The sequence below is a fragment of the Populus trichocarpa genome, chromosome 14, assembly GCF_000002775.5.
Source record: "Populus trichocarpa isolate Nisqually-1 chromosome 14, P.trichocarpa_v4.1, whole genome shotgun sequence".
NCBI classification, from domain to species: domain Eukaryota; kingdom Viridiplantae; phylum Streptophyta; class Magnoliopsida; order Malpighiales; family Salicaceae; genus Populus; species Populus trichocarpa.
Genome location: NC_037298.2, coordinates 13,091,284 through 13,115,355, shown reverse-complemented (window position 1 = coordinate 13,115,355; position 24,072 = coordinate 13,091,284). Strand labels below are relative to the sequence as shown.

Genomic DNA, 24,072 nt, shown 5'->3' with positions numbered 1-24,072 from the left:
AGAAAAAGAAAAGAAAAAAAAATTAATGAATGAAAAAGTTAGGGCAAACTTTAAAAAAGTTCACTCAAGTGATTTCTTTCTTCTTCTTCTTTTCATATAGAGAAATGAATTTACTAAAAGATCCCCAATCACAAGAACAAACTATATAAAAAAAGATACAAATGTTTTATGTTTCTTTGCATGGTTTTTAGTTTACCATTTCAGTTCCACATGATTGCGAGGAAAAGTTCTTAGGAAATCTAATGTTTGTTTCTAGGAAAATAGAAATCTAGTGAGTTTCATGTGACTACTTATTAATTTTATTAGCTAAAACTAAAGGGAAGAATCTGATTGAAAATCCATTGAGACATTATGGATCTAACTAATATTTTGATTTTATAGTAATTATAATAAATATTATCCATAACAATTTCAATGATCGATTCTCTAGTAAAAAATATATTTTTCAGTAAAAACCTTTTTTTTATTCATGAATTTGAATTTCTTTTTTTAATGAAAACATGTCTTCTTTATCAGAATAAAAGTTTTTTAAATAAAAATTTATGATAGTTTCAATAAAAAAACAAAAAATAAATCATGCATCTATAATTTCTACACAACTAAATGTAAAAAAAAAAAAAGAATGATTAATTTGAGAAATTAAATAAAAAATAACTAAAACAAATTTTATTCTCATTGTGTTTTCTTGAAAAAGTCTTTGAAAAATTTACATATTAAATTCATATATAATTATTCTTAAAATAATTATTAATATTCTCATAAAAGAATATAACCATATTTAAAAGTTATGGCATAACTAGACAATTTTATAAATATAATCTTGATAATATTATTTGAAAAACTTTTTAAAAAGAAGAAAATAGAAGGGGATTGGAAAAAATTCTCTTAAAAATATGGGTCATGCACTATTGAGCTTAGTAGGATATGTTCGTGTATTGGTCTAAAAGCAAAATGCTCAAATGTGTTTGGGCTTGTAAGTCAGGCCCGCACATTTGGCTTGTGTTTTTTTAAAAACATATATATGTGTGAACAACACGTTATCCATCTAACTTTTTAAAAAAATACTATTGGCAACATGTTTACCTGAGTAGACAACGTGTCATCTTCTATTTTGTTCTTCAACTACCACTGATAGCTAAATAGTTGGGATTCAAGTATTGGACCCCCAAAACTCATATTTCAACCAATTTTCACCAAAGAAAATACATCAATAAACTCATTTTTTACCCTGAATCACCTATAATCACTTTAAAAACTAAAATCCAAACTAAATTCAAAAAAATTCATAAAAAAAACAAACTTCATATAACCCATTCTACTTTTTCTAGCATTTTTTAAGGAAACAAAAAAAACACCTTTCTTGAACTTCTCTCTCTAACACGAATTTATTGACACTAAGATTAATATTTTTTTGTCCAATCAATTTTTTTATGGCTTAAATGTGATCCATCATGCCATTTCTCTCTTTTCCCTAATTTTCAGTTGATTTCTCTCTACTTTCTTAACATGCAGGGACTAAAGTGTGAAAAAAATAAATTTTAAGACTAATACATAAAATCATAATTTTGTTTTATTTTTAGTCAACTGAGTAGCGCGCGGGTTGCACACACGCACGTGGCCTAGTGGTATTTTTCAATGATTTCTGATGTTTTCTATCCTAAGATCAATTTCAGTGACTCCTAATTTTACAAGATAGACATTTCAGCCCCTGTTGCGAAGTCCACCAAGGTGCGACAATTAATATAAGAGGTTTTAAAGGATATGAATAGTAGGATTTGAATCTGTTGAAGTTAGACCACGTGAAAAGCCTAGAAAACACATTTATAGACCAAATGGATAAGTCCAAGCCTAAAAAAGATGTTTGGTCTTGCCAAACGACATATCTAACAAAAACAAACATAACTTTTGATTTGACTATTGGATCATGCTTAAATTTTGTCAAAAGATTTTACAAGTTCTATTCTATAGTGGATCAGATGGCTATAACCAACTAAGTTAGAAAGGCTTCCAAATTACATTTAAAAGATTTTATTTTTTAAGTTTTAGTTTTTTCATATTTAATTTTGGATTTTGGCTTTAAAATTTCCTATTTGTTTTGGATTCTATTTTCTTTTCTAGTTAAGGTCAGAGATAGACCATTTAAGCTATTGTAAAACCTCTTTTATGATGTATATATTGGTTGAATATTTTTATTAGAAAAATAACAATGTGGCTCGGGTTTTTGTTTAGCCTTTTTTTTATTTTTTTATTCTTATGTACTTTGATTCCTAGTCTAATTAGTTCAAGTTGTGTAGATTAATATTAGAGTTCAACGATCCTAATGGTTTTTCAAATATGCTATTAAATAATCATTGCTAAAGGTCATAAAGTAGAATTGGTTATAGTGGAAGGGAACATTTTTTTGTAATGGAGGTTCTCCTCAAGAATAAAATGTTCCCAAACTAATGGTTGGGGATTTATAAAAGTAGGTTATAGAATTAACTTGTCATTTAGCATATCGGGATCTATAAGATCTTGAGATGAGAGATGAGAGATGACAATTACATATCCAGTTTTGAAAACCCATATTATAAGCTAGAGCAAAGAAGGTAGCCTCATAATTGAGTTGAATACCATAGAGACTTAGGTTTTTTGGTAGAACTTCTTGAGTTTATGGGAATCCTACAAGTTGAGGGATTCATTGATTGGTTATATGAAGTGGAAATAAAGTTTTTAGTACAAGAAAGATTTGGAATAGATGAAGGTGAGTTGATCACCATCATATTAAAAGGGGTAAGCTTTTTTATAATAGGAATAGTAAAAAAATTTCATAAAAGGCGAGGAAAACCTAAGATTTATGATTAGAAGGAAATAAAGAATAAGATAAAGGATTATTTTCTTCCTTTGAGGTTCACTTAGTCCTTATACTGATGAATCCATATATTGAGAAAAGGGGAGACAATTTTAGACGAGTACACCAGGAGTTCTACCAACTAGTAACCAAGAATAACATTGTCAAAAATAAAAAAGTGGTTAGTAGCGCGATACTTAAGTGGGTTATGGTAGTCCTTATAGAATGTTCTTTATTTTTAGTCATTATAGATAATTTTGAAGGCTTAAATAGCTTTAGCCATAAATAAACAGCAAGTTAAATGAGTTAATAAAGGCACTCGAGTAAACTAGAGTATCAGAGGTGTGTGCACCAATTACTAATGGCTAACTAGTCATTCTAAACCCACTCTTTATTGAACTATAGTTCAAGGTTTTGGGTCTATAATTAGATATTACAAGTGTAGTGAGCAGGAGCTTCATACCAATGAGTTTTATAAGTTAGTAAGTCACACAAACATGAATCTATTAATAAAAGATAATCCTCGAGAAAGAGAGTTAAGCCACTAGAGAGATTTTTATTATGATAATGTATTGAAAATGTTTTATATGTGATGGCAGTTCAACCTAAGTCATCTAAAAACGTTTGTTGACTCTTAAAGATGATTTAAGTGAAGATTTGTTATGCATTAACATCTTTCATATGATGTGCATGATTTAAAATTCACACGCACACACATATACAGCATAATCATTGACAATGGCAACTATAAAAATGTGTTATTTAAAGAGGCGGTTAAACAATTATTGCTCAAAACAAACATCCACCTTAAACCCAATAAACTAACTTGGTTCAAGAGAGAAGGCAAGGTAATTGTAGATAATGATGTTTAGCTTTTTTTTCTTAAGCCATAAGTATATTGGTAATACTTAGTGTGATGTAATGTCTATAGATGTATGTCATATATTGTTAGACCAGCTATGATAGTATGGTAAGAGTGTAGTGCATGATAGGTAATGTAAGGTAATGCAACACATACACCCTCAACATCAAAAGAAAATGTATAGTATTAATGCCTAGAAAAGAGAGGGTAGTTTTTATGGCTGAGCCAAATAAGAAAAAGAGTTAGTTGACTATATCTTGATTTTTAAAGGAGGTAGATAATGAAATAGTGGTTTTTGAATTGATGCCTTCGAGTAACCCTGTTGATGAAACTATTGACAGTACTACAAAGGCTTAAGAAGTATTGGTTGAATTTACATACTTGATACCTAAAGAGTTGAATCAAGGCTTACCTCTAATGTCAAATCTTTTAGCACCAAATCAATCTAATTTTGGGTTCAACCTTGCCAAATAGTTTAGCATAAAGACTCGATTCTAAAGAGTTGCAATGTTAGGTGATAGAGTTGTTAGAGAAAGGGTATGTTAAGGAAACTATAAGTCCCTATATAATCCTAGTTCTTCTGGTATCGAAAGAATATGTCATATAGTTTATACATATAGATAGTAGACCCATCTACTAAATCACTATGAAGTATATGTACCTTATACCATAATTAGATGAGATGTTAGATTAGCTAGTTAGTTCTAAGTTCTTCTCTAAAACTGACCTTAGAAACGATTACCACTATATTCAGATCAAGCTAAGGGATGAGTCGAAGATGGCGTTTAAGATGCAGCATTGGTTAATGACTAGATGGTGATGTCATTTAGACTATCCAATACACTATGTATCTTCATTTAATTCATACATCGTCTGTTGAGGGCCATTCATGGGCAGGTTTATGATGGTTTACTTTGATGATATTTTGATTTATAGTCCATCATTAGATTATATTTAAAGCATTAATGAGCTATTTTAGATATATAAAGGCACGAGCAACTATTTATAAATGACAAGAAATGGGTGTTCTTTACTAATACTGTTATTTTTTTTGGGTTTTATTGTTTTTGTTGATGGTGTGTATGTTAATCAAGCCAAGGTGGAAGCTATTTTGGAGTGTCCCACTTTTAAAAACATTTATGATGTTAAAAGTTTTCACGAGTTAGCCTATATCTATAAGCAGTTCATTCATAATTTCAGTTTTTTTTATTTATACATTATAGATTGCTTTAAAGGGCACACTTTCTAATGAATAGAAGAACTGAAAGCCAACTTTTAATTAGTGAAATAAAAGATTATTGAATCTCTTCTCCTAGCTCTTCCTAACTTTGATAGGTTATTTTAGGTGAATTATAATGCTTCAGGTTTGAAGATTGAAGGTTTTCTTAGCCAAGAGGATCATCTCAAGGTATTTTTCAATGACAATCTAACAAGTTCCAAAAAGAACAACTTTATGTAAAACCTTGAGTTTTATGTCATTATTGAGTCATTAAAATATTAGCGACACTTCTTGTTACATAAAGAGTTCATACTAATTGTTAATCATGAGGCTTTGAAGTACATCAATGGGCATAATAAGTTGAGTCATCGATATGCTAAAAGGATGTCCTATCTTCAGGAGTTCACTTTTTCCTTTAAGAACCAATCTAACAACCTTAGCAAGGTAGATGATGCACTAAAAAGGCTCATATTCTTCCAAACACCATGTACACCTAGATTATAGGGTTTAATACTTTTCATGAGTTGTACCTAGAAGATCTATCATTTAGATATATTTATTTTGAGTTATCAACTAGTGCTAAGCGAGGTGATTATATGCTTGTTAATAGTTACTTGTTTTGCGTTATATAATTGAGTATTCTTAGTTATGTCTTTATGAAGTATATTATTTGTGAGTTATATTAGAATAGTCACTTCGAGCATATTAAGATGTTGGCCTTATTATCATCTAATTATTATTAACCTGAGATGTCGGGTCAAATGTTAAAATTTATGAATAGGTGTATCACATATAAGTGGTTTGAGGGTTCTTTCATTAATGTTGGTTTGCTCACTTCTTTGTCCATACTGGATGCTCATTAGTTAGATGTTAGCATAGATTCATGTTTGGTTTGTCTTGTATCCAACATGCTTAGGAATCTATTTTGGTGATACTTAACAAGTTCTTTAAGATAGTCTATTTTCTTGCTTTTAGAAAGATCGTGAATGCTACCTAGATTATATATTTTTACTTTAAAAAGGCGGTTCATTTCTATGGGGTTTTGAGGTCCATTACTTATAACCAGGATACCAAGTTTATAAGAACTTCTAGAAGAGTTTATGGAATAAGTTGAGAAATTAATTGGATTTTATCAATGCCTACCATCTTCAAACAAATAGACATGAAAAAGTGGTGAATTAAAGATCAGGGAATCTACTATAGAGTTTAGCAGGAAACAAACCACATAAATGAGATCTTACCTTGTTAGAAGATGAGTTTGCTAATAACATATCCAAAAAACAAACCATTTAGCTGAGTTTTTTTTTTTTTTTTGGCCAAAATCCATCAAGTATATTTGAGTTAGAGCCTATTATTCATGTTGGGATTTTGAGTGTCCAAGTTAAAAACATGACATATTATCTTCATGAAGTGCATTGTCAGGTCAAGCATATGATTTTTTACAGTCATACTAAATACAAAGCCCGAGTAGACAACCAATGTAAGAAGGTCACTTTTGAGGTTGATGACTTGGCATGGGTAATTTTTACTCATGTTTGGTTTCATGTGACATAGTGTAAAAGGATTCAAGAGATGAAGATTAGTCTTTGTAAGGTGTTGCAGAAGATCAATGGCAATGCCTACAAACTTTGTCTTCTTATATAACTAAAGACCTTTAACATCTTTAATATGTAGCATTTATTCTCATGTTTTATGAATGGTTAGAACTCGATGACAAGTTCCCTCAAATACTAGGAGACTGATGTAAAAGGTTCTAGAGGATTTGAATATTCGAATATGAATTTATTACAATTAGATCACATAGAAATCTACCAGACTTATATATGGATCAAGTGGGCAACTCCAAGCCCAATAAGAGGTTTAGTCATGTCAAATGACCTGTTTAATGAAACATGGTGTGTTTTTTTATCCGACCATTAGATTGAGCTTAAATATTTCTAGGATATTCTACAGACCTTGTTTTATAATGGATCGATTGGTTATAATTATTCGATGTCAGGAAGGTCATCAAATTAAGCCTAGAATATGCTATTTTTTTTAGTTTTATTTATTTTATTTTTTATTTTTAGATTTTGGCTTTTAATTTTCCTATTTTTCTATGGTTCATTTTTTTTCTTTCTAGTTAAGGTAGATATTTGCAGAAGAATTTTATTCAAAAAATAGTAGTGTGGCTAGGGTTCTTATTTAGCCTATTTTGTGAATTTTATCTTTGTGTGTCCTATAAATCCTAATTTAGTTAGTTCAGGTTGCATCACTTATCCATAAGTCAATATCAAAATATTTTAACTAATCAGATATAAACACCAAACCTTTATTAAAAAAGGGAAAAATCTAATACGTATGGAAGTAGACTCCAAAAAAAAATAAGGCAAAAGAAAAAGAAAAGGAAAAAGAAAATCCCATAAACATTTAGATCTAGACAAAAATCTAGATTCACCTATAAAACATACTAATGATGTAATATATATATATAAAAAAATTATATCTTTATTAAAAACAAATCTAGATCTATAAAATAAAAATTAAAGAAATACTAAAGAAAAAGAAAGAAAAAGAGTTATGTTGGACACTTACCAAAATAAAGAGACAACGATCCTTAAATAAATAAGGATATTTTGTGTTATCATATAACATTAAGTCTACACAATGAAAACATTTACTTACAACATGTTTGGAACCCTCTAAATTGAAACTTACAACTTATTTGGAACCCTCTGAAGTGAATTCACTTTAGAAGGTTAAATATATTTTTATGTTTAAAACTCTTTTAAGAGTATTGATTTAAATTCTAAATGGATTCATAAAAAATAAGTAAAAGTAAATCATAACAGAGACTCTCTGATTTGCTACAATAGCCTTTTTATTTTAAAATAATATTTTAAAAATACCCATTTTAATCGAAATCCTATTTCAAAACGAGAGGGAGAAGATGAAGTCGATGGCGTGGATGTTGGTGTCAAATAAGATGTAGAAGTTAATGATGATGGCGATTGACAAGCTGTTCCACCATAAACTCTACAATCTATACATCAATCGAACCTCTAAGTTTATAGCTTACGACAAAAACAAGCTCTATAATATCAGTGATCGAGTTACTCCTCTCCAACTCTCATTTTTACTCTTTTTTTTCCTTCTTTTTCTTCTTCTTTTTCTTCTTCGTCTTTTTCTTATTATTATTTTTATTATTTTTATTATTATTAGCAATAATTGATTGATTAATCAAACAAATAAAGAAATTAAATTAGATGAAAAGGAAAAAGAAAAGGAGAAACCTTTAAGTTTTTTGAATCAATGATGTTGGGTGGGTTATCATGTTAGATTGGATCACTAAATGCTGTTAAGCAAATAAGAGAATTGGGTTGTTGCTAAAATTCTCAAGAAAGTAAAGAAAAATGTACATGCTAATATTTAACTTTAGTTGTCCTTCTTATTTTATGTGTTGTTATTTATTTTACATTAAAGGTTAATTCTAGTCATTAAAATCAAACAGTTTTTATTGTTATAAATATATCATGTAAACACAATTTATTTATATAAAATATAGAAGGGAAAATTTAAAGATAAATCACAATATTCTCTTTGAAGCATTATGAAACAAAAAAAAATATTAATTACTATTTTAATAAAAAGTGAACAAAACTATTTAAAGAAGAAGATAAAATGTATTAATTAAGATTTAAATAAAAAAATAATGTAAAATAAATAAGCTAAAAAATAAGGGAGAATGTATTAATGAAAATTTAAATAAAAAATTAATAAAAAGCTAAAAAAAGTGGGAAGTTGTTGTGACTTGCAGGCCAAGACTGCGCACTTAAATATTTTTTTTTTCTTTTCTTTTTTAAAGGAGTGGATAACTCATCATCTACACTTGTATTTATAATGGACGACAAGTCGTCTTTTATAATAAATTGACTTATTATCTGTTGCACTAATTTTAGGTCACCTCCAATAACCAAAAAATCACATCAAGTTTTTGGATTTTAAAAACACATTTTCAATTTGTTTTTACTTGAAAACATAGAAAAAATCTAGAAACCTTAACAAATTCATTTTGAACCCCAAAACAGCCTCTAATCTTTATATCAAAAAAACAATAAATAAAAAATTTTAAGGATCTCAATCTACTTTTTTTCAAGTATGGTTAAAAGACAACATCACCCTCGTTGAATTCTTCTTAAAAAGACAAATCCATTAACATTAAGATGACATTAAGATAAGTTTTTATAATGGATAGAATGTCATCATCCATGCACTCTTTCTTCACAATATGTTTTGACATTGTTCTCTCTTAGCATACAAGGACTTAAATAAAAAAAAAATAAAGTTTTGGATTGAAAAGTGAAATTCTAAAACAATAAGGACCAAATAAATAGGTAAACTAAAACTTTAGGGAGTAAATTGAAGTTTTTGGTGATAATATCCAATTGGAGTTTTTTTTCTTAAATTTTATCATTATTTATTTATTTATTTTTAACTATCAATAAAATTGTGTTTTGAAAAATTTAATTTTTAATTCATCATTGAAATATTCCTCCATGTTTTTCATATGAAGCAAATGCAAATTGAAAGAAATAGAAATGTATAAAACCATGTTAATATAACTGGGGATAATAAAAATATAAATAAAAAAAGTTTGATGATTAAAATAATAAAAAGATGTGTTATTCAATGAATAGTTGAAGTTGATCGGGAGAGATAATGCTTAATGAAACTATTTATTTTTTAAAGTATTTTTTTAATATATTTGATAATTAATTGTAAAGATATTTAAAAAAATCAATTTATTTATAATATTTATATTATCTAATTTCATCCATAGTTAAAGTCGGATAATTTGGATTTGCTTGACATATTTTAAGCAGACGAATCCCTAGAGAATTGAAAGCGGATTTTGCGATTTTATTCGGTTTTTAAAAACTACCTACAAGGCTACACGTCGTTTATAAATATTTACGACAAGTCATCTCTGACTATAAAATAGGACGTTGATATTGGAGTGCGGCTGGAAGCCTGGAGCTAGACAGGAGCAGCGAAGGCAAAAAAATGGCGCAGTATCTCAAGCTTCCCATTATTTTCTCACGCTCCGCCTGTAGTTCTGAAAATTCAAGCTTGCTTCTCTTATCCAGATCCTACCACTGCCACCACTACTACGCTTCTAATCTTCCTCCAGGTTTTCTTCTCTTTCCCTCCTTCCCCATGCATCTTTCCATGCAGTCAGTAATTTTCACAAACACTTGGAGGCTTCATAAATTAACATCATAAGAAAGGGAGTTTTTCTTTTATCATGATGACCCATTAGTCTTTAAGGGGATTTCTTTTCCTTAATGTTGTTGCTGTTGATTATTATTATTTTTATTATTATTATTATATATGGGGTGGGTGTTTGATTTTCTTCAAATTGATTTTGCTAATTGATGAAATAACAGACTTGTTCATTTCTGAGCAGCAGCTTCTTAACTTGCATTATCATTATTATTGTTGTTATTTCCTTTCTTGAACTTTCAGTTAGATGGGTCAAACCAGAAATGCACTGCAGTCCAATTAGAAGCTTTGCTGCTGCTCCTGCTAAGGCTGGAAAGTTTCAACTACCTAAAAAGTAAGCTAAGCTATCCTTCCTCTTCTCATTGTGTTTCCCATGTTATACCATACATACATTTCCATGCTTACTTCCCATTGCTTTCGCTTGCTTGCTCAGCTTGTTAATTTTAGTCATGCTTTTATCCACCATATTAAGTGCTTATAAGAAACAGGAAATAGCATTAAACTACGATTTTTTTCTAATTTAAACACCATGTATTCAGGAATCAAGAAAGGACGGTAAGTTGTGCAATTAGTGTCTGAACTTGTCTCAAAAGCTCTTTTATATATTCTTTTCATTGTTTCACTTTTTTACTTTTGACAATTTCAGGAAACGGAGGCTGGATGAAATATGTCTTGAAAGGTTCCAGCAATACAGCCGAACATTTATACAATCATGGATTTTACAAGGTTAGCCATATTCTTGAATTGGTGATCACCTCAAGTTTTTAGTCCGCTGCAAGCTAAGCAATCAAACAACCTTTTTCAATAACTGGTGAAATAACTTAATTGTATTATCAACATTCTCTAGCCCTATGATTTAGTTACTTTGACAAGGAAGAGGTTATAAATCCAGTTTTTCTCCCATGAATATTATGGGAAACAAATACCTGGTATGGATTTTAGCTAATGTAAGTCTGCCGCAAAGTGTTGTTATTGTTGCACATTACTAGTTTCCTCTGTATGAGCATGGCAATTTGTGTTGCTTAATAGCTGAGTTTGTTCATATACTACTATGTAACAGTGTCATGTCTGAGAGATAGCCTGCTTTGTAAACTCCTCAATTTTCATTCATCGTCGTAATATTAAGCATAGTTGATGTTGGGAGTTTGAGTTTAATAGTTTGATATGTTTTGGTGTAGGTAAAGTATTTGTGGATGGAAAGGTGGCGAACAAAGCTGGCACACCTGTGTCTGAGAAATCTGTTGTTGAGATAATTGCTGTAGTTCCAAAATATGTATGTAGGTGATTACCCCCCCTGAAACAACTCGTAATGCAATTTGAATACATGAAATTCCAGTCTGCAGTAAATTTGGTCAGGGTTGTGAGGCTTGAAGTGTTGAACTTTACTTTTTGGTTTGCTAATCCAGGGCAGGATATAAACTAGAAGCTGCCATTGAAAAACTGGATGTTGATGTAGCTGGCAAAGTAGCTCTGGATTCAGGATTGTCCACTGGAGGATTTACTGATTGCTTGCTTCAGTATGGTGCATCATTTGTTTATGGAGTTGATGTAGGTTATGGACAGGTATGTAAATCTTTATTTTTTATTATAGCAAATTTATATAGACTTTTGTTCTAGAAATGATGGCGTAGCTGACCTTTAAACAGGAAACTCTTACTGGTAAGATCATGACTTTTGTTGCTCTATAAATGATGGTGTATGCAACCTTTAGACATCATAGTCTTGGTGGTGGTTTCTTAGTGGCTGTTGATAAATATTTACAGTGACTTCCACATCAGGTGGCAGACAAGATACGTCGAGATGAACGTGTTTGTGTGATAGAAAGAACAAACTTAAGATACCTCTCTGAACTCCCCCAAAAAGTTGATTTGGTGACTCTGGACCTCTCATTCATCTCTATTCTCCTGGTAAGCCTTCAAACATTGGTAAAATAGTTTCTTGCTATATTTACAGATTTTTTACTGTTTCATTCAGCCACTCCTTTTTCTCCTTTCATGGGAGAGGCCTCTTTAGTCCAAGGTTGTGTTATACCTTTTTGTGGTGCTTCAAAGACTTTAGTTATTTTTGTAGGTCATGCCTGCTGTAGTGAATGTCATGAAGGAAGAGGCAACGTTAGTGACCCTGGTTAAACCTCAATTTGAAGCTCGCAGATCTCAAGTAAGAAAGTAGAATTTTAATATTCCTGTCTTTAAATTTTAACTGCTATCCAATTGTAATCCAGATTATTGTCGAAAATTGAATCTATGAAGTGTGTCTACACAAAACTTGAAAGAAAACCTTTCTAATTTTTTGGTAATAATGCTTTAGGTTTACCTTTTTTCTCTAAAAAATACTTTTAAAGACTTCTTTAGGTTTACCTTTGTTTATGATTGTCTTCACCATTCAATTATGGCTAAAGAAAGATGTTTCAAATTAGTTAAATCTGATTACTTTTTCATGCAGAACCATTTACAATAAAGGTGAAAAGTTTAGGCTTTGGCTTAAGATTTCAAATTCCAATCAAGCAAGAGCATTAGCATAGCAGCCTTTTGCATAGCCCAATTTATGCACTTTTTTTTTCTTTTATTTTTTTACTAGAATTTGCCACATAATGTAATAAACATTACAGCAGACTTAAGTGGAAGAAAGTATTAAACATGCCTTGGTGGTGGAGTAGTAGCTTATCCTATTTTTTTTTCTTTTTCAGTTTTTTGTATGTCATGACCACCGGTCTACATGGGTTAGTAGTACTAGTAGTGTACATGATATAAAATGAGCTGGCCGTTTTATGTTTGAAAAACACTTTCCAATAACTTTAGTTTCTTTTCGAATGGCTGGCTATATGTGGACTCGTAGTGTGCCTTTTTCTTAGGCTTGAGTTGATACAAATGGTCTTTTCATTGTATTTTGCAAGTTAGCCTTTGTTCTTCCTTGGGGAACACAGTTTAATTATCATCTCCAGAATAAATAATTCATAGTCCCTTCTCAGGTAGGAAGTGGCGGGATAGTAAGAGATTCCCAAGTCCACCAAGAGGTATGCATCCCCCAGGCCATCTCTGAATCTTTTTTCGCAACATGATTCTCAAGATTTTCAATTCACAATATATATATATATATATATATATTACCAAAAATATATAGGGTGTGAGATATCCACTGTAGCACAAGAGAGAATTTACCATGGATTGGAATAGTCAAATGATGTTTTTGCCTTTCCTTTCCATGTCATCCATTTGTCATTCTTATTTTTGGTAGGGATATAAACATGTTTTCATCTTCTTTTTTTTTTAGCAATGAAAAACCTTCACTATCCTTGAAAGAAAACACTTGCATATTTGGTTGCCAGAGGCTTTTTTGAGATTTCATGTTTTTTTTTCACAGTTTAATTACTACTTTACCCTTTATGTAAGAATTAATTATGCTTTTCTTTCGGGGAATTTGTGTATTTTCATTATTCTTAGCATAGTGAAATCACGAAATTAACATTTATCTTAGAATTTATTAAGGCTTGGTTTAGGGGTAATTTTGTGTTTTTACGTGAGTGTTTTTAGTTATAAGCAGATTAGTTGAGGGGTAGATTGGTCTTTTAAAGTGATTAAAAAATAAAAAAATAAAACAGAAGTTGTCAGGCGCATGGGAGAGGTCACCATGCTTCGGCGGCGCGGCACCTTCATACAACGGCCAATAAATTCTCCAATCATGTCATTTGATTCCTCACGACGTCCTCTTCCATCCTAGGCAGCGCGTGTTGCTTTTTTTATGGATGGATTGTCGCTGGAAATGCCTTCTTTCTCTCTCTCCTCCCTTGAGATTCATGCTTGGCATTTAAAATTTCAGGATAGTCCCTCTGGTTGGGTATATTTGTGTATCAGTACTCATTCTTTTAATTTGTTAATTTTTATCCTTGATCCTTTTGTGAGTTTTTTTTTTTTAAATTACATCCTTCAATCTAGTATTTTTATTTTTTTAATTTGTTAAATTTAGCTCAAGTTCTTTTTTTTCCTTTCTTTTTTTTTCTTTTTTTCGTAAACTTTCAATTGTTTTCAATTTTATCCTTCAATCAAGATTTTTAATTTGTTATTTTTTTTTAGATTTGATCCTTATTTTTTTAGTGGTTTTATTTTTTAATTATTTTGTGGAATTTATTTTTCTTTCAAAGTTTTCCCTCGTTCTTATAATTTATATTATTTCTTTTGAATTTTTTTGGTGATTTTTTTTTTAATTTAACAATTGATTTTTTTAAGTTTGAGAATTGTGGTTTTTTCAGATTTAGTGCCTTCAATCAAATAGCTTGAGTCACAGGTTTTATAAGCTGGCATGGGTTCTGTATTTTTATTTTTTTTACTTTTTTTCTTTTCGGTCTCATTACTCAACAATGGTATAAAAAAAAACAGGCTTCATGGTTTTCTTCATTTTTTTTATAGAGTTATCCCGATCTCATGATCTAATTTGTGGGTTTGACAGGTTAACCTAGGTAGTTAGTGCTTCTTTTTTTTTCCTTTTAATAACTAATTTTTTCTTTTGGACCCTTTTGTGTTATTGTTTTTATTTTATTTTATCTTTTAATATTTAATTTATTGGGAATTGATCTTCCTGTTTTTTTCATATTTGATGCTTCTGATAATATAACCTGGGTTTTATAAGCTAACAAGAGTTGGCATCATTTTTTATTTATTTATTGTTGTTCCATATCATGTTTCGACATTGGGTTTTTTTTTTAATTGGGTTTCGTGATTTTCTTCGTTTTCCTTTCTCTATGAAATTATCTTGATTTTATGACCTGACCCGTGAGTTTGGCAAATTGATCTAGGTGAGCTCAAGCTTTTTTTTAGCGTATAATTGTTATATTTCTAATCCTTTTCATCTCATGATTCAACATTTAACATTGGTTTTTTTAAAAAAATAGGTATCGTTATTTTTTTTTATTTAACTTTTTATTAGGTTATCCTAGGTCTCATAACCTTTTATTTAACTTTTTATTGGGTTATCCTGGTCTCATAACCTGACTTGTAGATTAGGCGGGTTGGCCTAAGTAGCCTCGGGTTGTTTTTTAACTTATAATTGCTATTTTTTTTCCTTTTGTATATTTGATTTATTTTTTTAATTTAGTAATTCAACATTTGGTTAGTCAAAAATTAAGCTTTAAGGTTTTTCCAAGTTTATTACTTGTCAAATGACAGGTCACGAGTTTAATGGGTGTACATGGGTTGATAATTTTTTTTTTTTTCAACTTTTTTAAAATGTGTTTTTGTCAACTGAACATCACTTTTGTCTTCAATTTTTTTTTTATCTAATCTGCGGCGGAGCATGGGTTACCTGGTGTATATATATGGCAAAAGCTGGCAGAATGTATTTGTTGGAGTAATATCTTATATGATATTATTTATGAATTATAAGGCCAAAAATGTAATAAATTTGCTTCTAGATTCACTGGACAATTGAGATAATTCACAAAATAAACAAGAGTAGAAATTACATGATAGTGCTAAGCAAAAATATGGAATGAATTTGCTTCTATTGTGTAGGTTCTAGAGAAGATAACAAAAGGCGTGGAGGGCTTTGGATTCCGCAGCAATGGTTGGATTGAGTCTCCTCTAAAGGGTGCTGAGGGTAACATAGAATTTCTTGTGCACTTCAGTCGAATACATGAAAATAGTGCAGAATGATCACTACTGGCATGAAAAGAAAGACTTCGCATCATGCCAGGACCCCATGGATGAATCATGTTCCATGTGAAGTCCACTCGCACCTTACAGAAACAAGAATCCATGGCTTCTAATGCATGTAAATTACATCCAGCTATATTTTTTTTTTCCTAGAATTGAAAGCACAAGAAATGCAAGACGTGATGCTATCACCCAATCTCCTATGACCTTAATTATGTGATTTTCTCGCACGTTACAGTTGATTTGTTTTTTTGTTTTTTGCGTTATGCTGGTGAGGAGTCCAGTTTGTCAAGCTCAATGCGTTCTCCACCTTTCTGATGTAAATCTCGCTCTCCTGCTTTGGAGACAGCTGACAATGTGTTCGATTTACAACTTAATGCATGTAATCTCTTGTAGAAAAACTACAGCCTTACAATTGTAAAAGACAATTCTTGAATAAACCTTTACAGAAATATTTTGTTTATGAATTGAGGTTTACAGGCCTGCCATCTTTCAATCATCCATATAGTAGTCACCAAGATAGACAAACGAGGTGTGGATCATTGATCCAAATTTTATGGAAATCAAAAGGGTATAAAACGCTTATGCAATAAGAAACGATTTCTAGGATCATCGATGAAGAATTTAAACTACGGAACAAAAACACGAAGAACAGCCTGACATAAGGCATAGGAATCGTCAGAATTGGATCCAGGATGCTTCCCTGCTTCGTACAGAGAGTAGTAACACGATTCAACACGCACGCATCAGAGCTCACTGCAAGAGTAGAAATCCACTTCTTTAAGCCATTTACTGCTAAGTTCATTTTTTGTCCGAAGCATTGCCGTCGATTACACTGATTTTTTCACCATTTCTAAGGGGGTCTTGAGACCAACCACCTGCCCAACGACCGAGAACCATGACACCAGATATAGTTCAATGGCCAGTCCATTCTTAGCTGCAACCTCATCGCCAAGGCAAAGCAACTTCATCCATTCACTGGTCCCACATGGATGTAATTTGTACCATGGCCTATTCAAGAATGGATGCTCCTGAATTGATGACATTCAACGAGTTACCATTTCCAAGTCCCTTGCATGAATTCAACAATTAAACACAAGTCTTTCTCAAGAAGAATTGACAAGTAATGCTTGATCAATATCCAAAATACATGCAGAAGCAGCTACTGAATAAAATTAGTATGTTATTTTTCATTATCCGGAGAGGGAAACTGTATGCAGTCAGTGCCCAAAGTCATCCAATCCATGTGTATTATCCCTTCAATGTTTGCATGGCCGGACACCAGACAAGTGTAGATCTCATCATATAAACACTTACGATATATTCATGAAATAAAAATGCTTCCAGCTTGATAGTGCTCAAAAAAATTAAAGATTTCTGTGAATCAACTGGTGCATTCCTTGATTATACAAAATCATATGCGCGGTACCCCCAACCCGAGCAAACATGGACTCACTCTTAAAAAACGGTCTCCTTGTTCATCCTACCAGAAACAAGGATCATATCTATCTAATGGTTTTGTTGCAATTTAACAAATAAACAAAATTAGAGAAAATCAGAAAACAATTGCGGACTGATAATTGAGAAGAAAAAAGAAGAAGAAAATGCACCTCCTGAGTTATGAAAGTCCACTTTGTTTCCAACAACACCTTCGAGGAGCACGCTGGAAGGTCCTTTTCAATTTCATTCAACAGCAACGGCCTTCCATCTATACACTCAACAAAAATCAGTATGTTCAAACAACTCATTGACATCACTGTGAAAACAAGCATCGACACAATGGCTCAATTCCTCTGTCATTTACAGCTAGAAGCCTAGAATAATATCAGCCCAACATTTAGAATTGTTCAATTCGTTGAATTATCTTTATTTAGATTACGTTGGATCATTTAGGATCAGTGACTGTAAGAATAGTTTGGTAAAGAGTCAGATGGAAGACATAACTCTAGATACCAAGATGTTCACAAAATTTAAGAGGTGTGCGTGCATAATATACATGTATGTCCATCAGCATAGAGAAAGAGAGAAGCACATACCACTGCAGTATGCACGGAAATATAGCACAGGAACCCTGTATGATGCACTATAGACTATATGAAAATCGTAGTAATGCGCTTCATGACGATTGCTTTGAACCTGGCAGCAAAGGACAAGAACAACATCGATAATGGCAAGAAGATGAGAGTGAAAAGGGGGATAATTGTAACACATAACTTCCACAAGAGCAAGTTTCTAGCTACACGAGCTTAAGCCTGTATGAAGAAACAGTAACATAAAACATTGACTATCTGAGGAAGGAGGAAGGAAATACCAGTGTGGCACTATCAGCTGCCCCTTCTATCTCAGAGAAACCAGCCTCCTCTTCCACAGTGCAACTTACTTCTTCATTACTATCCTGTAAAAAAAAATTCAATAACAATTTCTGGGGTTAAACTTAAGGAATTAGAGGTTCATTATTTGATGAAGACCAGAGCAGACCTCAGCTGAGACAAGAACACACATGCTCTCCAAAGACAAGTATCCCTCCACCTGGGAAAAGAAAGGAAAGATAAAACAAACAAAAAGTAAGAGAAGCAAAGGAGGAATTGAAGGTTAAAAAGAAATCGATAAGAAAGAAAGAACAGCAACATGTTGAGAAGAAGCAAGGAAAGGAGGTCCTTTTGGAGAATTGACCCAAAACCATGAAGGGGAAGAAGAGTTATTCCTCTCCCATCTCTCGGTAAAAACGTGAGCAGCAACAGAGAAATCATTCTGCGAGAGGGTTCCATCCCAAGACGAAGAAAAACAACTCATGATTTTGCCCACTTGAGAAGATGTTTCTGCAATATATAAACAAACGCCCCTTGATTCTGATAGGTAGGCCGTAGGCGACAATCAATCAAAGACTTGATTTTTTTTTTCTCTGACAACCAGTAATATTAAATATTTAAGAAAAATAATAAGAAAAAACGTGAGTTGTTAAACTTAAATCATGATCTTAATTTATAAAGTTGAGGTGTTTTTTTTATATATATATATATTTTGTTAATGTTTAACAAAATTAATTACTTCCAACCATAATAACTGGTTTTTTTGTTTTATTTTACTGATGGTGGTCAGAATACTAAAATATATTAAAATAATATTTTTTTTATTTTTTTAAAATTTATTTTTAATATTAATATATAATAATAAATAAAAAAACTCCAGTTAATATGACGATTTTATTATTTCATAAAAAAAAAAAAAAAACAAAACGCGAACCCATTCCCATTGCTGTATCAAAATGACTATGAAAGCTAATAAAATTCTTGGTGCCAGACAATGGAGCGTGCATAGTGCAGTTAATTACAGAGAATCATTTTGAGTAAAATAAATTTTTTTGTATATATTAATATTAAAAATAATTTTTTAAAAATATTATTTTAATCAATTTATAAATAAAAAAATATTTTCAAAAACAATGCTTATTAATTAAATACACTTGCGAGGTTCAAAATGTATCAAACAGGACTGCAGTACGAATTGCTATCTTACTCGACAGAAAATATTGCGCCAGCGATTTTTATCATGTAGAGTCCGTGCTATGTACAAGATGAGACTGGTTTTAACCATTACTGTGCGAATGAGATTTTTATCATGTATAGTCTGTAATATGTAAAAGATGAGACTGGTTTTAACCATTACTGTGCGAATGAGATTTCTTATTAAAAGCAGTTGCAAAATCCTCCATGCATGCCCTGTAAGTCTCCATCCCTGAAACCTCCCTTGCAAGCTCCAACCCAGCATCCATCCACCTCGGCGCCGCATCAACCTGCCCTAGCCTCACTGGGACTGCCGCCCTGTTCCATGCAGTCATTGCAAGCCATTTTCCCTCCTCCGTGGGATACTCGCCTTCTTTTAACCCGACCATTATCCTATATGCTTGCTTGTACAGATTCTGCACAGCATTATCATCTGAATCACCTTTGTGAATGCTTGCTAATGCAATCAGCCTTCGAACTACAAGAGCAACGTCGGGGTAGTCCGGTGAGGGGGAGGAAAGGAGAGCTGAAAGACACTCGTTTAGAGCAAAGCTGGCTACTTCAGGGTTAGACCGCGGACCCTGTGAGGTGCTAAGACCAATTTGAAGAAGGTACTTGGGATCGCATGCCTTTGAGGTGGCAAAACTCTTTACGAAGTGGAGCTGTTGCTGTGGCCCAAAATTACCAAGTCTGCCGTATATATCGTAGGCATTGAAGGTGTGCACGAAGAAGAGGTCTGGCTCAACTGTGGTGATTTTGTCACCACCAAGTTGGGTTCCTGCTGAGATTGAAGTTAGGATCTGCGTCCATGCACCAAAATGTTAATAAATGAGGGCGAAGGATATCAACAAACAAAGAATTTCCAACAAATCTGTTTTTTCAACTCAGTGCATTATAATCAAGAAAACAACTGATAGGGCATACCTTCCCTGCTCTATCTAGCAGTTCAACAGCTTGTTTCACTTCAGAGTCCGTCAATGCAGTCTTCTTTTGATTCTCTGAAGCCACCATGGCTGAGACAGACAATATCAATGACTTGCAGACCATAATACTGTGTTCTTCCTCTTGACAATCAACGAGACCATAAAATCCTGATACCAGTCTCAAAAATTCTGCACATAATTCATATTTCTTCTCCTTTCCACATTTAGTCCCAGTGTTCCATGAAGTCACAGCAAACCAGTTTTTTTCTCGTCTGCCAGTCTCCTCTTTTCCAAAAAAGCACTCTGTCCCAAGCTCAGATGCCCGGTCGTGAACCCTTTTCATGAATTTGAGGACTTCTACCTCGTTTCCAGGGTCTTGAATGAGGATTGTGATCAATGTGCGTAGCACTACAACTTCTGTTGTTGGCATGGATCTTCCCAAGGTGTAGAAGCTCAGGAGATTGGATAGAGAGGAAATAGCAACAGGAAGAGCATGGCAAGCAACAGCTTCATGAGCTGAAAGGGAGAGAAAGTCTGGAGTGAAATCAAAGCAAGTTTTCATTGCCTGGACCTGATTGATAGCACCATTATGGTCGTTGTTTTGCAGATAGATTTTGAACTGCGTGAGCACGAAGAAATATCAAGATGTGGTAATCATCAATAAAATAATCTTAGGAAGTCCGGGTATTGCGAAGATGAAATAAAGGTTGTGCTGATTCAACAGGAGAAAATTTCAGCGATCAATATGTTAAATATAGTGTGTATTTGTGTGTGTGTGTGTGTGTGTGTGAGAGAGAGAGAGAGAGAGAGAGAGAGAGAGAGAGAGAGTACCTTAAGAAAAGCACATGCTATGTTGGGCTCAAGCTGCACAAATGGAAAGCATCCCAAAGAAATGGAATTACTACCCAGCTTAGCTTTTCCAAAGGTAATAAGATCATTTACTCTTAGCTAATTTATACACCAAAACACCAGCTTGCAGTTGATTAAGATACCTTTTCAGCTTCGTTAATGTATTCTTGAGCTCTATCAAACTGGGAGAGGCCAAGATAGCATAGACACAAAACTCTGAAGCCCTTTGCACGGAGAATTCTGTTCTCGATGTCATGTGATATATAGAGCAGTGATTTCTCAAACATCACTGCACTTGTCTCGTAATCTTTTGATCTAAAATGTTCAGAAGCACTGCAAAAACAAAGAGGGAGTGGTTAAAAGATCAGATATGACAAGGAATGTTTTCAATGAATACCAGTTTCTAAAATGCTAGGCTTTTGTCTCCATGACTAATGAAACTCTCCATTTTTAAAAGATTTTGGATAGAAATCATTTCCTTTCCTTTGACTTGCCTGTTAAATTCCAGCAGCAAGGAGAAATCTTAAAGGAAAAAATCCAATGTAATGAATCAAGTTTAGGAAGACAGTTAATTGGCAGCAAATGAAGGTTCACATATGAATTGCTCTTTGTTCAGCAAAGGTGTGAGACAAAATATTAAATCAGTGAAAAGAAGTGGACGGTAGGCAGGGTTTGCCGCAAAGGGCTTCAGAAACGATATACATGGCACCACTTAAAACAACAGATTGTGAAGGTTACGGAATAATGATCCATTCAGCTGCCTAGCATCTGAGGTTACAGCACCATGGATCATATCATATCCCAGTATCTAGGATGTATCCAAATATAGAGTTCTATTTTACCCCATCGAATGTGTTAACATGGGTTGAATAAATTTGAACAATCCTATATACCATCGCAATGCTTCCATACTTGGTAAACAACTTATTTTACTCCTGGAAACCACATTTTCTTTGTAAGAAAATCAAACAGCTTTTTCGGAATAATAATAAGAAGAAATTCTAGGGATTCAGGTTTTCTTTTCTGTTTTCTTTTCCTTCTATTAAGCAATCCCAGGATAAAAGGAATAACAAGTCAAGTTTCAAGGAAACATTAGCCAAGCACATGCCATGGGCATCCCAATTCCCGTTAAAAAAATTGATAATCCTAGCCAGTATCAACAAGCCTACGTAACACAGGCCTTGATCAATACAATGAATGCAAGCCATCATTTTTCATGTTTCACAGAAATCACAAACTCAGATAAAGTCATGTTTCACAGAAATCACAAACTCAGATAAAGAAACCAAAATTTTATAGTTCATGAAATGCAATACAAAGAAAAAAAATAAAGAAAATAAACAACTCTTCATTCAAGGCAGACACAAGTTTGGCGGGAAATTCTTTAGAAACTCACCGGTTCCAAAGAACAGCATGCATTGCCGCCCTTTCCTTAGCAGTCGCCTCGCTAGCAAAAAGAGCCACCACTCTCTCATCAGATACCAAATCTGCCACCACTTTTGTCCTTAGACTCGAACCTTCTCCACCACTTCCAACACACCCAAGCACTCTATTCGCCACCCTGAATGCAGCTCTGGCACTCACCTGGCACCTTCCTAAAAGCCCCAAAAACACTCCCTTCACTGTCTCGGCCCCTGCAGTCCCAGCAGCATCAAAGTACGCCTCTACTGCAGAAACCCAAACACTCTCAGGAATTCCCTTATTGACAACCATGTCCCTCAGCTCCTTCTCTGCCTCTCCATACCTCCCCAAACCCAACCACGCCTTCATTGCCAAAACAGGGAGACTGGCATGGTGGTCCCCGCCATCACCACCACCATTTCCCTCCCTCAATACCTTAACGCATTTAATCACACTCTCGTACTCTCCTTTTTGTAAATGAACAGCCGAGATGAATCGGAGTGATTTTGATCTTAACTCCTTGAGTTCCATGATTTGCTCTCTTGTTCTCGCTGCACTGGATCCCTTCTCACTTAAATCCAGAGCTTCGCTCATTAGCTTCAAAGCTTCTTTTAAACTGTTATCGGTATCGTTGTTTTTGGATAACACGCTCTTTCCAAATATCAAGTACTGATTGGCTAGTTGTTTGTAGTGATCTGATGACCCGAAGAGGAGAGTTTTCGCCCGAGTTAACAGTATTATCGCGAGGTTTCGGTCCGATATCTCCCAGGCAGTTCGAGATCTCGCGAGATTTAAATCTAACAGCATTTTTCTCTCTCCCGAATCCGATATTGCGGCTATGTCGAGCTTTGAAACGATATCAGTAGCTCTCTCAAAGCAGGACGACGCGAGATCAAATGTTCTCAGATCATGCCAGATGAGGCCGGTCTTGAGGTAGAAAGAGGCGGATTTGACAGCAGGAGAGGTAACGCTGGTGACGTCTCCGGCGAGGGAGATCATATCGGCGGCGATGTGACGGAGCTTGGCGTGGTTTTCGACAAAGGAGGAGGAGTGGGAGGGGGAGGGGGAGGAAGGGAGGATGGAGACGGCATTGGAGATGTCGATGCAGGCATTCCAGAGGCGGTAGGCAAGCTTCCAGATATGGAGCTTGAGTGAGTTAGGAAATGGAGGGAGTTGAGTGAGGTGAGTTAGGGTTTGGCGGAGATCTGAGGAGATAGTTTCCGGTAAGGAATGGTAGTTAGGGGAGAGGTTTTCGGTTTGTATGATTAGGGATTCGATCTGAGAGAGGAGGTGTTGGTGGAGGTGGTTGGACTGAATAAATTGGTTGTCGTGGTTTGGTTTCCGGAGATCCGGCGAGTACATCTCGGTGATTTTCATTTTGAGAAAGAGAGGGAGGGAGAAAATCTGAAATTAATTTTGAATTTGAAGGAGCGAAAACGGTTTTTTTTTTTGGAGGGAAGAGAGAGGGAGAGAGAGAAAGGCGTGTCTGCCAATAACGCCTAGCTACAGATATATAGTTGGGCTTCTAGGAGCCTGCATAAGGCTACAAGACAAGGTCGGGTAATTTACTAATTTCAC

General features: G+C 33.5%; 3 protein-coding genes across 5 annotated transcripts; 1 reads left to right on the top strand and 2 right to left on the bottom strand.

The window, feature by feature from the left end:
* Positions 1-9,892: 9,892 nt before the first annotated feature.
* On the top strand, positions 9,893-16,281 carry LOC7469370 (uncharacterized). Its single transcript, XM_006375539.3, has 9 exons — positions 9,893-10,081; positions 10,417-10,507; positions 10,820-10,899; positions 11,352-11,454; positions 11,580-11,736; positions 11,952-12,080; positions 12,244-12,330; positions 13,142-13,186; positions 15,678-16,281. Exons 1-9 carry the CDS (start codon positions 9,955-9,957, stop codon positions 15,816-15,818), a joined length of 960 nt encoding a protein of 319 aa, XP_006375601.2. The 5' UTR covers positions 9,893-9,954; the 3' UTR covers positions 15,819-16,281.
* Positions 16,234-18,754, bottom strand: LOC7469369 (ubiquitin-like-conjugating enzyme ATG10). Of its 3 annotated transcripts, none has more exons than XM_024585642.2 (6): positions 18,447-18,754; positions 18,297-18,347; positions 18,130-18,213; positions 17,855-17,954; positions 17,429-17,526; positions 16,234-16,889 (listed from the first exon to the last, which is right to left on the bottom strand). In XM_024585642.2, exons 1-6 carry the CDS (start codon positions 18,609-18,611, stop codon positions 16,830-16,832), a joined length of 558 nt encoding a protein of 185 aa, XP_024441410.2. In that variant the 5' UTR covers positions 18,612-18,754; the 3' UTR covers positions 16,234-16,829. The 3 variants fall into 3 exon arrangements, with proteins under 3 accessions (XP_024441410.2, XP_002320561.4, XP_024441409.2); XM_002320525.4 differs by having other exon boundaries at positions 16,234-16,849; positions 18,447-18,747; XM_024585641.2 differs by lacking the exon at positions 16,234-16,889 and adding an exon at positions 16,921-17,301.
* A 580-nt stretch (positions 18,755-19,334) lies between these two features.
* LOC7469368 (TPR repeat-containing protein ZIP4) lies at positions 19,335-23,967 on the bottom strand. The gene is made up of 5 exons (XM_002320524.4): positions 22,490-23,967; positions 21,237-21,426; positions 21,076-21,108; positions 20,246-20,863; positions 19,335-20,121 (listed from the first exon to the last, which is right to left on the bottom strand). The coding sequence occupies exons 1-5, from the start codon at positions 23,869-23,871 to the stop codon at positions 19,474-19,476; spliced, it is 2,871 nt and encodes a 956-aa protein (XP_002320560.4). The 5' UTR covers positions 23,872-23,967; the 3' UTR covers positions 19,335-19,473.
* Between the last annotated feature and the right edge of the window lie 105 nt (positions 23,968-24,072).

What these genes read in the sequence shown, in the direction of transcription:
- LOC7469370 (XM_006375539.3), top strand. Translation starts at nt 9,955, where the DNA reads ATGGCGCAGTATCTCAAGCTTCCCATTATTTTCTCACGCTCCGCCTGT. An exon ending in CGCTTCTAATCTTCCTCCAG is followed by an intron (nt 10,082 to 10,416) that starts GTTTTCTTCTCT and finishes TTGAACTTTCAG; the next exon opens with TTAGATGGGTCAAACCAGAA. An exon ending in ACAATCATGGATTTTACAAG is followed by an intron (nt 10,900 to 11,351) that starts GTTAGCCATATT and finishes GTTTTGGTGTAG; the next exon opens with GTAAAGTATTTGTGGATGGA.
- LOC7469369 (XM_002320525.4), bottom strand. Translation starts at nt 18,611, where the DNA reads ATGAGTTGTTTTTCTTCGTCTTGGGATGGAACCCTCTCGCAGAATGAT. An exon ending in GTGTTCTTGTCTCAGCTGAG is followed by an intron (nt 18,214 to 18,296) that starts GTCTGCTCTGGT and finishes TTTTTTTTACAG; the next exon opens with GATAGTAATGAAGAAGTAAG. An exon ending in GGACTTTCATAACTCAGGAG is followed by an intron (nt 16,850 to 17,428) that starts GTGCATTTTCTT and finishes TCATCAATTCAG; the next exon opens with GAGCATCCATTCTTGAATAG.
- LOC7469368 (XM_002320524.4), bottom strand. Translation starts at nt 23,871, where the DNA reads ATGAAAATCACCGAGATGTACTCGCCGGATCTCCGGAAACCAAACCAC. An exon ending in CATGCTGTTCTTTGGAACCG is followed by an intron (nt 21,427 to 22,489) that starts GTGAGTTTCTAA and finishes TTGTTTTTGCAG; the next exon opens with TGCTTCTGAACATTTTAGAT. An exon ending in ACATTAACGAAGCTGAAAAG is followed by an intron (nt 21,109 to 21,236) that starts GTATCTTAATCA and finishes CCATTTGTGCAG; the next exon opens with CTTGAGCCCAACATAGCATG.